At 48.2% G+C, this 13313-nt stretch overlaps 1 protein-coding gene across 8 annotated transcripts in view; it reads left to right on the top strand.

Moving 5' to 3' along the window:
* Nucleotides 1-13313, top strand: part of TBC1D23 (TBC1 domain family member 23) — a 365222-nt gene that overhangs the window by 299748 nt on the left and 52161 nt on the right. For 6 of the 8 annotated variants that reach the window (XM_063956244.1, XM_063956245.1, XM_063956242.1 and 3 more), the window contains 2 exons: nt 10045-10136; nt 10957-11092. In XM_063956244.1, coding sequence (XP_063812314.1) covers nt 10045-10136; nt 10957-11092 — 228 coding nt within the window. The remainder of the gene's footprint in view (nt 1-10044; nt 10137-10956; nt 11093-13313) is intronic. The other 2 variants (XM_063956246.1, XM_063956243.1) reach the window with 1 other exon arrangement.

Here is a 13313-nt window from a genome sequence, read left to right as displayed (position 1 = left end):
GGTTTATTGTAGTGTGGAGTGATACTACAGGAGCACAAAAGGTCCTAGTACAGATATATTATGTGTAGCCCAGCTCTTACCTGGAGGCTGGTGTGCTGGTTCTTTCTCTCTGTATAAACTGAAAAGCATGCTAGTTTCCCATGTATGTACCCCTAAATATACTAATCTGAGTAAAAACTAATTCAGGCTGGTTTTTCCTCTAGGTGTGGTGTGGTTCTCAGCCGCCATCATCCACACCCTAATGTGGATACAACGTTGCCTACAGGCAGAGGAGGGGAATGATTACATAGACCACAGTGTGCCTGTGTCTTTGTACTTTGGGGGTAATTCAGACCTGATCGCTCGCTAGCGTTTTTTGCAGTGCTGCGTTCAGGTCAGAACTGCATATGCACAATGCGCAGGCGCGTTGCACGGGTACAAAGCGGATCGTTGCTGTGCGATGGGTTTTACGAAGAATCCATTCGCATAGCCGATCGCAAGGAGATTGACAGGAAGAAGGCGTTTGTGGGTGGCAACTGACCGTTTACAGGTAGTGGTTGGAAAAATACAGGTGTGTCCAAGCGTTTGCAGGGCGGGTGTCTGACGTCAATTCCAGCCCCAGACAGGCTGAAGTGATTGCAGCGGCTGAGTAAGTTCTGGGCAACTCAGAAACTGCACAAAGTTTTTTTTCTCTGACGTCCTAGTGGATGCTGGGAACTCCGAAAGGACCATGGGGAATAGCGGCTCCGCAGGAGACTGGGCACAAAAGTAAAAGCTTTAGGACTACCTGGTGTGCACTGGCTCCTCCCCCTATGACCCTCCTCCAAGCCTCAGTTAGATTTTTGTGCCCGAACGAGAAGGGTGCACACTAGGTGGCTCTCCTGAGCTGCTTAGTGAAAAAGTTTAAGTATAGGTTTTTTATTTTCAGTGAGTCCTGCTGGCAACAGGTTCACTGCACCGAGGGACTAAGGGGAGAAGAAGCGAACTCACCTGCGTGCAGAGTGTATTGGGCTTCTTAGGCTACTGGACATTAGCTCCAGAGGGACGATCACAGGCCCAGCCATGGATGGGTCCCAGAGCCGCGCCGCCGGCCCCCTTACAGAGCCAGAAGACAGAAGAGGTCCGGGAAATCGGCGGCAGAAGACGTCCTGTCTTCAATAAGGTAGCGCACAGCTGTACAATTCAGCTTGCACATTCTGTGGCAGGCCTGCCACAGCCAAAATCTGTAAAAGCCCATTCCACAAGGAAAGTGGGCTCATCTTGGGCGGCTGCCCGAGGGGTCTCGGCTTTACAACTTTGCCGAGCAGCTACTTGGTCAGGGGCAAACACGTTTGCTAAATTCTACAAATTTGATACCCTGGCTGAGGAGGACCTGGAGTTCTCTCATTCGGTGCTGCAGAGTCATCCGCACTCTCCCGCCCGTTTGGGAGCTTTGGTATAATCCCCATGGTCCTTTCGGAGTTCCCAGCATCCACTAGGACGTCAGAGAAAATAAGAATTTACTTACCGATAATTCTATTTCTCGTAGTCCGTAGTGGATGCTGGGCGCCCATCCCAAGTGCGGATTGTCTGCAATACTTGTACATAGTTATTGTTACAAAAATCGGGTTATTATTGTTGTGAGCCATCTTTTCAGAGGCTCCTCTGTCATCATGCTGTTAACTGGGTTCAGATCACAGGTTGTACGGTGTGATTGGTGTGGCTGGTATGAGTCTTACCCGGGATTCAATAGCCTTCCTTATTGTGTACGCTCGTCCGGGCACAGTATCCTAACTGAGGCTTGGAGGAGGGTCATAGGGGGAGGAGCAAGTGCACACCAGGTAGTCCTAAAGCTTTTACTTTTGTGCCCAGTCTCCTGCGGAGCCGCTATTCCCCATGGTCCTTTCGGAGTTCCCAGCATCCACTACGGACTACGAGAAATAGAATTATCGGTAAGTAAATTCTTATTTCTCTATCGTCCTAAGTGGATGCTGGGGTTCCTGAAAGGACCATGGGGAATAGCGGCTCCGCAGGAGACAGGGCACAAAAAAGTAAAGCTTTACTAGGTCAGGTGGTGTGCACTGGCTCCTCCCCCTATGACCCTCCTCCAGACTCCAGTTAGATTTTGTGCCCGAACGAGAAGGGTGCAATCTAGGTGGCTCTCCTAAAGAGCTGCTTAGAGAAAGTTTAGTTTAGGTTTTTTTTCTTTACAGTGAGTCCTGCTGGCAACAGGATCACTGCAACGTGGGACTTAGGGGGAAAGTAGTAAACTCACCTGCATGCAGAGTGGATTTGCTGCTTGGCTACTGGACACCATTAGCTCCAGAGGGATCGAACACAGGCCCAGCCGTGGAGTCCGGTCCCGGAGCCGCGCCGCCGACCCCCTTGCAGATGCTGAAGCGTGAAGAGGTCCGGAAACCGGCGGCTGAAGACTCCTCAGTCTTCATAAGGTAGCGCACAGCACTGCAGCTGTGCGCCATTTTCCTCTCAGCACACTTCACTGGGCAGTCACTGAGGGTGCAGAGCGCTGGGGGGGGGCGCTCTGAGAGGCAAATATAAACCTTATACAAGGCTAAAAATACCTCACATATAGCCCATAGGGGCTATATGGAGATATTTAACCCCTGCCTGACTGGAAAAATAGCGGGAGAAGAACCCGCCGAAAAAGGGGCGGGGCCTATCTCCTCAGCACACGGCGCCATTTTCTGTCACAGCTCCGCTGGTCAGAACGGCTCCCAGGTCTCTCCCCTGCACTGCACTACAGAAACAGGGTAAAACAGAGAGGGGGGGCACATTAATGGCTATATATATATATATATTAAAGCAGCTATAAGGGAGCACTTAATATAAGGATATCCCTTGTATATATAGCGCTTTGTGGTGTGTGCTGGCAGACTCTCCCTCTGTCTCCCCAAAAGGGCTAGTGGGTCCTGTCTTCATTAGAGCATTCCCTGTGAGTTTGCGGTGTGTGTCGGTACGTGGTGTCGACATGTATGAGGACGATATTGGTGTGGAGGCGGAGCAATTGCCAAATATGCAGATGTCACCCCCCAGGGGGTCGACACCAGAATGGATGCCTTTATTTGTGGAATTACGTGATGGTTTATCTTCCCTTAAACAGTCAGTTGAGGACATGAGGCGGCCGGACAATCAATTAATGCCTGTCCAGGCGCCTCAAACACCGTCAGGGGCTGTAAAACGCCCTTTGCCTCAGTCGGTCGACACAGACCCAGACACGGGCACTGATTCCAGTGACGACGGTAGAAATTCAAACGTATTTTCCAGTAGGGCCACACGTTATATGATTTTGGCAATGAAGGAGACGTTACATTTAGCTGATACTACAGATACCGTAAAACAGGGTATTATGTATGGTGTGAAAAAACTACAAACAGTTTTTCCTGAATCAGAAGAATTAAATGACGTGTGTGATGAAGCGTGGGTTGCTCCTGATAAAAAGTTGATAATTTCAAAAAAGTTATTGGCATTATACCCTTTCCCGCCAGAGGTTAGGGCGCGCTGGGAAACACCCCCTAAGGTGGACAAGGCGCTCACACGCTTATCCAAACAAGTGGCGTTACCCTCTCCTGAGACGGCCGCACTTAAGGATCCATCAGATAGAATGATGGAAGTTATTCAAAAGAATATATACACACATGCAGGTGTTATACTACGACCAGCTATAGCAACTGCCTGGATGTGCAGTGCTGGAGTAGTTTGGTCAGAATCCCTGATTGAAAATATTGATACCCTAGATAGGGACAATGTTTTACTGTCGTTAGAACAAATAAAGGATGCATTTATCTATATGCGTGATGCACAGAGGGATATTTGCACACTGGCATCTCGGGTGAGTGCTATGTCCATTTCAGCCAGAAGAGCCTTATGGACACGACAGTGGACAGGCGATGCGGATTCAAAACGTCACATGGAGGTTTTGCCGTATAAAGGGGAGGAGTTATTTGGAGTTGGTCTATCAGACTTGGTGGCCACGGCTACTGCCGGGAAATCCACTTTTTTACCTCAAGTCACTCCCCAACAGAGAAAGGCACCGACCTTTCAACCGCAGCCTTTTCGCTCCTACAAAAATAAGAGAGCAAAGGGCTTGTCGTACCTGCCACGAGGCAGAGGAAGAGGGAAGAGACACCAACAGGCAGCTCCTTCCCAGGAACAGAAGCCCTCCCCGGCTCCTGCAAAAACCTCAGCATGACGCTGGGGCCTCTCAAGCGGACTCGGGGACAGTGGGGGGGCCGTCTCAAAAATTACAGCGCGCAGTGGGCTCACTCGCAGGTAGACCCCTGGATCCTGCAGATAATATCTCAGGGGTACAGGTTGGAATTAGAGACGGATCCTCCTCATCGTTTCCTGAAGTCTGCCTTACCAACCGTCTCTTCCGAAAGGGAGAGGGTGTTGGAAGCCATTCACAAGCTGTACGCTCAGCAGGTGATAGTCAAAGTACCCCTATTACAACAAGGAAAGGGGTATTATTCCACTCTATTTGTGGTACCGAAGCCGGATGGCTCGGTAAGGCCTATTCTAAATCTGAAGTCCTTGAACCTCTACATAAAAAAGTTCAAGTTCAAGATGGAGTCACTCAGAGCAGTGATAGCGAACCTGGAAGTAGGGGACTTTATGGTATCCTTGGACATCAAGGATGCGTATCTACACGTTCCGATTTACCCCGCACACCAAGGGTACCTCAGGTTCATTGTTCAAAACTGTCACTATCAGTTTCAGACGCTGCCGTTCGGATTGTCCACGGCGCCTCGGGTCTTTACCAAGGTAATGGCCGAGATGATGATTCTTCTTCGAAGAAAAGGCGTATTAGTTATCCCATACTTGGACGATCTCCTAATAAGGGCAAGGTCCAGAGAACAGCTGGAGACAGCTTTAGCACTATCTCAAGAGGTGCTAAGACAACACGGGTGGATTCTGAATATTCCAAAATCCCATTTAATCCCGACAACTCGTCTGCTGTTCCTAGGAATGATTCTGGACACGGTTCAGAAAAAGGTTTTCCTTCCAGAGGAAAAAGCCAAGGAGTTATCCGATCTGGTCAGGAACCTCCTAAAACCAGGAAAAGTGTCAGTACATCAATGCACAAGAGTCCTGGGAAAAATGGTGGCTTCTTACGAAGCAATTCCATTCGGCAGATTCCATGCAAGAATATTCCAAAGGGATCTGTTGGACAAATGGTCAGGGTCGCATCTGCAGATGCACCTGCGAATAACCCTGTCACCAAAGACAAGGGTGTCACTTCTGTGGTGGTTGCAGAAGGCTCACCTATTAGAAGGCCGCAGATTCGGCATTCAGGATTGGATCCTGGTGACCACGGACGCCAGCCTGAGAGGCTGGGGAGCAGTCACACAAGGAAGAAACTTCCAGGGAGTATGGACGAGTCTGGAAAAGTCTCTTCACATAAACATTCTGGAACTAAGAGCAATCTACAATGCTCTAAGCCAGGCGGAACTTCTCCTGCAAGGAAAGCCGGTGTTGATTCAGTCGGACAACATCACGGCGGTCGCCCATGTAAACAGGCAGGGCGGCACAAGAAGCAGGAGTGCAATGGCAGAAGCTGCCAAGATTCTTCGCTGGGCGGAGAATCACGTGATAGCACTGTCAGCAGTGTTCATCCCGGGCGTGGACAACTGGGAAGCAGACTTCCTCAGCAGACACGATCTTCATCCGGGAGAGTGGGGTCTACATCCAGAAGTCTTCAACATGTTAATAGACCGTTGGGAAAGACCAATTGTAGACATGATGGCGTCTCGCCTCAACAAGAAACTGGACAAATATTGCGCCAGGTCAAGAGATCCACAGGCAATAGCTGTGGACGCACTGGTAACTCCTTGGGTGTACCAGTCAGTGTATGTGTTTCCTCCTCTGCCGCTCATACCAAAGGTATTGAAGATCATACGGCAAAGAAGAGTAAGAACAATACTAGTGGTTCCGGATTGGCCGAGAAGGACTTGGTATCCGGAACTTCAAGAGATGCTCACGGACGAACCGTGGCCTCTACCTCTGAGAAGGGACCTGCTACAGCAGGGTCCCTGTCTTTTTCAAGACTTACCGCGGCTGCGTTTGACGGCATGGCGGTTGAACGCCAGATCCTAAAAGGGAAAGGCATTCCAGAAGAAGTCATTCCTACCTTGATTAAGGCACGGAAGGAAGTCACCGTGAAACATTATCACCGCATTTGGCGAAAATATGTAGCGTGGTGCGAGGATCGGAGGGTTCCGACGGAGGAATTCCAACTGGGTCGTTTCCTACATTTCCTGCAATCAGGATTATCTATGGGTCTCAAATTGGGATCCATTAAGGTTCAAATTTCGGCCCTGTCAATATTCTTCCAAAAAGAATTGGCCTCTGTCCCTGAGGTCCAGACTTTTGTCAAGGGAGTACTGCATATACAGCCTCCTGTGGTGCCTCCGGTGGCACCGTGGGATCTAAATGTAGTTTTAGATTTCCTCAAATCCCATTGGTTTGAACCATTGAAAAAGGTGGATTTGAAATATCTCACATTGAAAGTGACTATGTTACTAGCCCTGGCCTCTGCCAGGAGAGTATCTGAATTGGCGGCTTTATCTTATAAAAGTCCTTATCTAATCTTCCATTCGGATAGGGCAGAACTGCGGACTCGTCCGCATTTTCTCCCTAAAGTGGTATCAGCATTTCATCTGAACCAACCTATTGTGGTGCCTGCGGCCACTAGCGACTTGGAGGACTCCAAGTTGTTGGACGTTGTCAGAGCCTTAAAAATATACATTGCAAGGACGGCTGGAGTCAGAAAATCTGACTCGCTGTTTATATTGTATGCACCCAACAAGTTGGGCGCACCTGCTTCTAAGCAGTCGATTGCTCGTTGGATTTGTAACACAATTCAACTTGCACATTCTGTGGCAGGCCTGCCACAGCCTAAAACTGTAAAAGCCCACTCCACAAGGAAGGTGGGCTCATCTTGGGCGGCTGCCCGAGGGGTCTCGGCATTACAACTCTGCCGAGCAGCTACGTGGTCGGGGGAGAACACGTTTGTAAAATTTTACAAATTTGATACCCTGGCAAAGGAGGACCTGGAGTTCTCTCATTCGGTGCTGCAGAGTCATCCGCACTCTCCCGCCCGTTTGGGAGCTTTGGTATAATCCCCATGGTCCTTTCAGGAACCCCAGCATCCACTTAGGACGATAGAGAAAATAAGAATTTACTTACCGATAATTCTATTTCTCGGAGTCCGTAGTGGATGCTGGGCGCCCATCCCAAGTGCGGATTATCTGCAATACTTGTACATAGTTATTGTTAACTAATTCGGGTTATTGTTAAGGAGCCATCTTTAAGAGGCCCTTTCTGTTGTCATACTGTTAACTGGGTTTAGATCACAAGTTGTACGGTGTGATTGGTGTGGCTGGTATGAGTCTTACCCGGGATTCAAAATGCCTCCCTTATTGTGTATGCTCGTCCGGGCACAGTACCTAACTGGAGTCTGGAGGAGGGTCATAGGGGGAGGAGCCAGTGCACACCACCTGACCTAGTAAAGCTTTACTTTTTTGTGCCCTGTCTCCTGCGGAGCCGCTATTCCCCATGGTCCTTTCAGGAACCCCAGCATCCACTACGGACTCCGAGAAATAGAATTATCGGTAAGTAAATTCTTATTTTTTTTATTTTGGGTAACTCTCGGCTGCACATGCGATCGCACACTTGCACAGCTAAAATACACTCCCCGGTGGACGGCGACTATGTGAACGCAGGACTGCAAAAAACAGCTAGCGAGCGATCAGGTCTGAATTACCCCCTATGTCTGAAGGGTAAACGTGCTAGCTGCTGCCAAAACATAAGATAGTGCTTCTTAAGAGGTTATAGAAATTCTCTACCTTAGGAATAGGGCAATTATTATGCTATAAGATCTGTGTAAATATACCAGATATTTATGTACACGGAAAAGTCACCATTAAGGAGTTAACTGGTAACTCATTCAGGGGACCATGGAGTATGCCTAATACGATAATTCATGTGACTAAGAAATTCATATACAGCCTTACCTTCCCTCCAGAGGATAGAAATTTCTGGAAAAACCCCTAAAGTAGATGACGCAATATCAAAAAATAAACGGGAATACCTGTTCAAAGACGGTTGTCTATTGGAGATTGGCATTGCTGCCTCACATCACTGGGGTCGGGGGTTTCTGTGCCCATCACGACCCTGGATGTGTTGAGTTTGCAGGTTCTCCCTGTGCCATACCTCCCAACTTCTGTATCTAGCAAGTAGGGACATCTGTGCTCGTGGCCTATGGAAAAGGGCGTGGCTTCGTGGGATGGCCTGCGATTGCGAGCCACGCCCCCGTTTTCATCACTGAGGGGGCATGCCCAGCGCTCTGTGAGCTGCTGGCATTCCACCTCTCCTTCTGTCTCCACTGAATAGATGCTGTGCGCATGCCCTGCTAAGGTACGCGGATCTTCTGGACATGTCCGTCGAAGACCCTTGGCCTCTGCCACTGCGAAGAGATCTTCAACAAGGACTGTTCATCTACCCGGACTTACGGTGGCTTTGTTTGACGGCATGGCGATTGAGTGGAATATCCTAGCTCGCAGAGGCCTTTGCAAAAATGTTATTACAACCATGGTTCAGGGCAGGAAGCCAGTAACGTCAAAGCGTTACCATCATACCTGGAGGAGATATGTCTCTTGGTGCGAGGAGCGCACGTATCTTTCTGCGGATTTTCACCTAGGACGCTTTTTGCGTTTCCTACAGGCTGAGTGGATATGTCTGGGCTCCCTCAAGGTCCAGATTTCGTCCCTCTCTATTTTCTTCCAGAAGAAGTTGGCAATGTTGCTAGAAGTTCAGACTTTCTTGCAAGGTGTACTTCACATACAACCTTCCTTTGTGATGCCAACGGCACCCTGGCATTTGAATGTGGTCTTGGAGTATTTACAGTCCTCCTGGTTTGAACCTTTGATGGCTGTAGAAGACAAGTACCTTATGTGGAAGACTGTAATGTTGCTGGCCCTGGCTTCTGCTAGGCATGTCTCAGAATTAGGGGCCTTATCGTGTAAAAGGCCATACTTGGTCTTTTACGAAGACAGAGCAGAGCTCAGGACTAGGCAGCAGTTCCTGCCGAAATTTGTCTCTGCATTCCACTGGAACCGACCTATTGTGGTCCTGTCTAATTCTCGCTCTTCTGTTCCTCAGGAGGCATTGGATGCTGTGCAAGCATTGAAGATCTATGTCAAGAGGACAGCTTGGATTGGAAAGACTGATTCCTTGTTTGTGCTCTATGATGCGCAGAAAAAGGGGTGCCCTGCTTCTAAGCAGTCCATTGCTCGTTGGCTTAGGCTTACTATCCAACAGGCTTATGTGTCGACCGCCTTACCTGTTCCTCAGCCTCTGAAGGCCCACTCTACAAGATCGGTGGGATCTTCCTGGGCGGCTGCCTGTGGAGTCTCGGCCTTGCAACTATGCCGAGCTGCTACCTGGTTGTGGTAGAACACCTTTGTGAAGTTCTACAGGTTTGATAACCTGGCCAAAGAGGATACCCAGTTTGGACAGGCGGTGCTGCAGACGTCTTTGCACATTCCTGCCCGTTCTGGAAGCTTTGGGACGTTCCCATCGTACTAAGTGACCCCAGTGTCCCTTATGGATGCTAGAGAAAATAGGATTTTGGTTACCCACCGGTAAATCCTTTTCTTGTCCATAAGGGATACTGGGTGCCCGCCTCGGTGCGTTGACTTTTCTGCAGGTTTGTCTACTGTAAAAGTTTATGTTTACCTGTTCAGCTGTTGCTGTTTTGTTACCAGCCGTTGCTAGTCTGTTTATGTTGTGGTGTGCTGATGTGTGAATCTCACTACTCCATTGTTGTTATGTTCCTTCTCTCAAGTATGTCCATTCTCCTTTGGGCACAGTTTTACCTAGACTGGCTGTAGGAGGGGGCATAGAGTGGAGGATCCAGCATACCCAGTTGAAGAAATTTAAAGTGCACCAGTTTCTTTCGACCCCATCTATACCCATCGTACTAAGTGACCCCAGTATCCCTTATGGACTACGAGAAAAGGATTTACCGGTAGGTAACCAAAATCCTATTTGTTCTCCTCCACCCAGCAGACATGTCAGCAGCAGTGATAGAGTGGGAAAGCCCTACCGGGGTGTTAAACCTGTGTTCAGCATCGGAGACGAAGAAGAATGTGACACAGGTAGAGTTCATAAACTAATCTGATGCATGTGGTATCATACATGATCTTTAACTGCAACTTTAAGGTGCTGCCAAAGATGGATTTTATTTCTTCTTCCTCCACTAAAGGGCACAGGGAATCCTGATTTTGTTCTCTCTATTTTTTTTCAGAGCGGACAGTGAAAGGCGTCCTATAGGACACCCAGTGCCGGTGGAGGAAGCAGGTGCTGGCAGTGAATCATATACTCACAGGGAGCTAGGTGCTCTCTCTCTCTGGAGTCCTGCGGCGGATGTCACCAACCCAGTCACCAGTGCTGCCAACACCGGCGCAGGGTGTTGGAGATGCTGTGAGGGCGTCCTATAGGATGCTTTTCACTGTCCGCTCTGAAGAAAAATAAATAAAAGGAAACAAAATCAGGGTCCCCGGTGCCCCCTATGGAGTAGAAGAAAAGGATTTAACCAGGTAAGAACATAAATCTTCTTTCTTGTTTATTACAGGGTTGTCATCCAAGCAGTTAAAGTGCTAAGTAGAATATTTGAGTTTTATGCATATATAGTTTATTGAAAACATTTGTGAATGTCATGCTAAACATATTTTGTTGTAATTGACCTTGGCCTGTAGATGGCAGTATATTAATAGCTGTGATCAGAGAGAGGCGTGCATGAGTGAGTTATAGTATATAGAGGTTTGCCACATATATGTTTATACTTGTGCATTTTTGGTGGTAAATAAACTACATTGTATAATGCTTAGAGCTGTACTGCTAATTTACATTCTTCACACTTATTTAATTGCTGAAGAGTTTAGCATAATTATTTTATTTCTCATAACTTTCCTCCAGATGAGATTGACAGCTCGTCTATGTCAGATGATGACCGCAAGGAAGTCGTTAACATTCAGACCTGGATTAACAAGCCCGACATAAAGCACCACTTTCCCTGTCATGAAGTTAAAGAAAATGGACATATGTTCCCAAGGTCAGCAGATAGATAAGAAAAAAAAAATGTATGTGTGTGTGTATGTATATATAGATAGATATATATAGATATAGATATATAGATATAGATAGATATATATATATATACATACAGCAGCAATCTCCAATCAGCGGCACTCAAAGATTGGAAAGGCGTGGATTAGTTAAACATTCTTGTGCTTTAATGTGTCACGTCAACCTGCATTCCAACGTTTCGGGGCACAAACGCCCCTTTGTCAAGGTGAGCAGAACAGAAAGTAAATAGTGAAAAAAATAAAATATCACTATAAAGGTATTTGATTTTATTCAGTATTTACTTTCTGTCCTGCTCACCTTGACAAAGGGGCGTTTGTGCCCCGAAACGTTGAAATGCAGGTTGACGTGACACATTAAAGCACAAGAATGTTTAACTAATCCACGCCTTTCCAGTCTCTGAGTGCCGCTGATTGGAGATTGCTGCTGTATGGATAATCATATTCCAGAGGGCTCCGAAACATTCTACCCGAGGTTAGGCGAGTGCCGATCTGTGTATATATGTGTGTATGTATGTGTATGTGTGTGTGTGTGTATATGTATATATATATATATATATATATATATATATATATATATTTCTCTAACGTCCTAAGTGGATGCTGGGGACTCCGTCAGGACCATGGGGAATAGCGGCTCCGCAGGAGACAGGGCACAAAAATAAAGCTTTAGGATTAGGTGGTGTGTACTGGCTCCTCCCCCTATGACCCTCCTCCAAGCCTCAGTTAGGTTTTTGTGCCCGTCCGAGCAGGGTGCAATCTAGGTGGCTCTCCTAAAGAGCTGCTTAGAAAAAGTTTTTAGGTTTTTTATTTTCAGTGAGTCCTGCTGGCAACAGGCTCACTGCATCGAGGGACTTAGGGGAGAGAATTTCAACTCACTTGCGTGCAAGATGGATTGGATTCTTAGGCTACTGGACACCATTAGCTCCAGAGGGAGTCGGAACACAGGTCTCACCCTGGGGTTCGTCCCGGAGCCGCGCCGCCGACCCCCCTTACAGATGCTGAAGATTGAAGGTCCGGAAACAGGCGGCAGAAGGCTCTTCAGTCTTCATGAAGGTAGCGCACAGCACTGCAGCTGTGCGCCATTGTTGTCACACACTTCACACCAAGCGGTCACGGAGGGTGCAGGGCGCTGCTGGGGGCGCCCTGGGCAGCAATATTTAATACCTTTATGGCAAAAGAATACATCACATATAGCCATTGAGGCTATATGTATGTATTTAACCCATGCCAGATATCTAAAACTCCGGGAGAAAAGCCCGCTGAAATAGGGGGCGGGGCTTATTCTCCTCAGCACACAGCGCCATTTTCCTGCTCAGCTCCGCTGTGAGGAAGGCTCCCAGGACTCTCCCCTGCACTGCACTACAGAAACAGGGTAAAACAGAGAGGGGGGGCATTTTTTGGCGATATTTTGATATATTTAAGCTGCTATAAGGAACAACACTTATATAAGGTTGTTCCCATATATATTATAGCGCTTGGGTGTGTGCTGGCAAACTCTCCCTCTGTCTCCCCAAAGGGCTAGTGGGGTCCTGTCTTCGATAAGAGCATTCCCTGTGTGTCTGCTGTGTGTCGGTACGTGTGTGTCGACATGTATGAGGACGATGTTGGTGTGGAGGCAGAGCAATTGCCGATAATGGTGATGTCACCCCCCAGGGAGTCGAGAGTAAATGCGATGTCCATATCTGCCAGAAGGAGTTTATGGACGCGACAGTGGTCAGGTGATGCGGATTCCAAACGACATATGGAAGTATTGCCGTATAAAGGGGAGGAATTATTTGGCGTCGGTCTATCGGATCTGGTGGCCACGGCAACTGCCGGAAAATCCACCTTTTTACCTCAGACCCCCTCCCAACAGAAAAAGACACCGTCTTTTCAGCCGCAGTCCTTTCGGTCCTATAAGAACAAGCGGACAAAAGGACAGTCATATCTGCCTCGGGGCAGAGGAAGGGGTAAAGAGAGGGCAGCAAGCAGCCCCTGCCCAGGAACAGAAGCCCTCTCAGGGTTCTGCAAAGCCCTCAGCATGACGCTGGGGCCTTACAAGCGGACTCAGGAGCGGTGGGGGGTCGACTCAAGAATTTCAGCGCACAGTGGGCTTGCTCACAGGTGGACCCCTGGATCCTGCAGGTAGTATCTCAGGGTTACAGGTTGGAATTCGAGAAGTCTCCCCCTCGCAGGTTCCTAAAGTCT

This window comes from Pseudophryne corroboree, chromosome 2 (assembly GCF_028390025.1).
Source record: "Pseudophryne corroboree isolate aPseCor3 chromosome 2, aPseCor3.hap2, whole genome shotgun sequence".
NCBI classification, from domain to species: domain Eukaryota; kingdom Metazoa; phylum Chordata; class Amphibia; order Anura; family Myobatrachidae; genus Pseudophryne; species Pseudophryne corroboree.
Note: the sequence above shows the minus strand (reverse complement) of the source record. Positions and strands in the feature narration are given on the sequence as shown.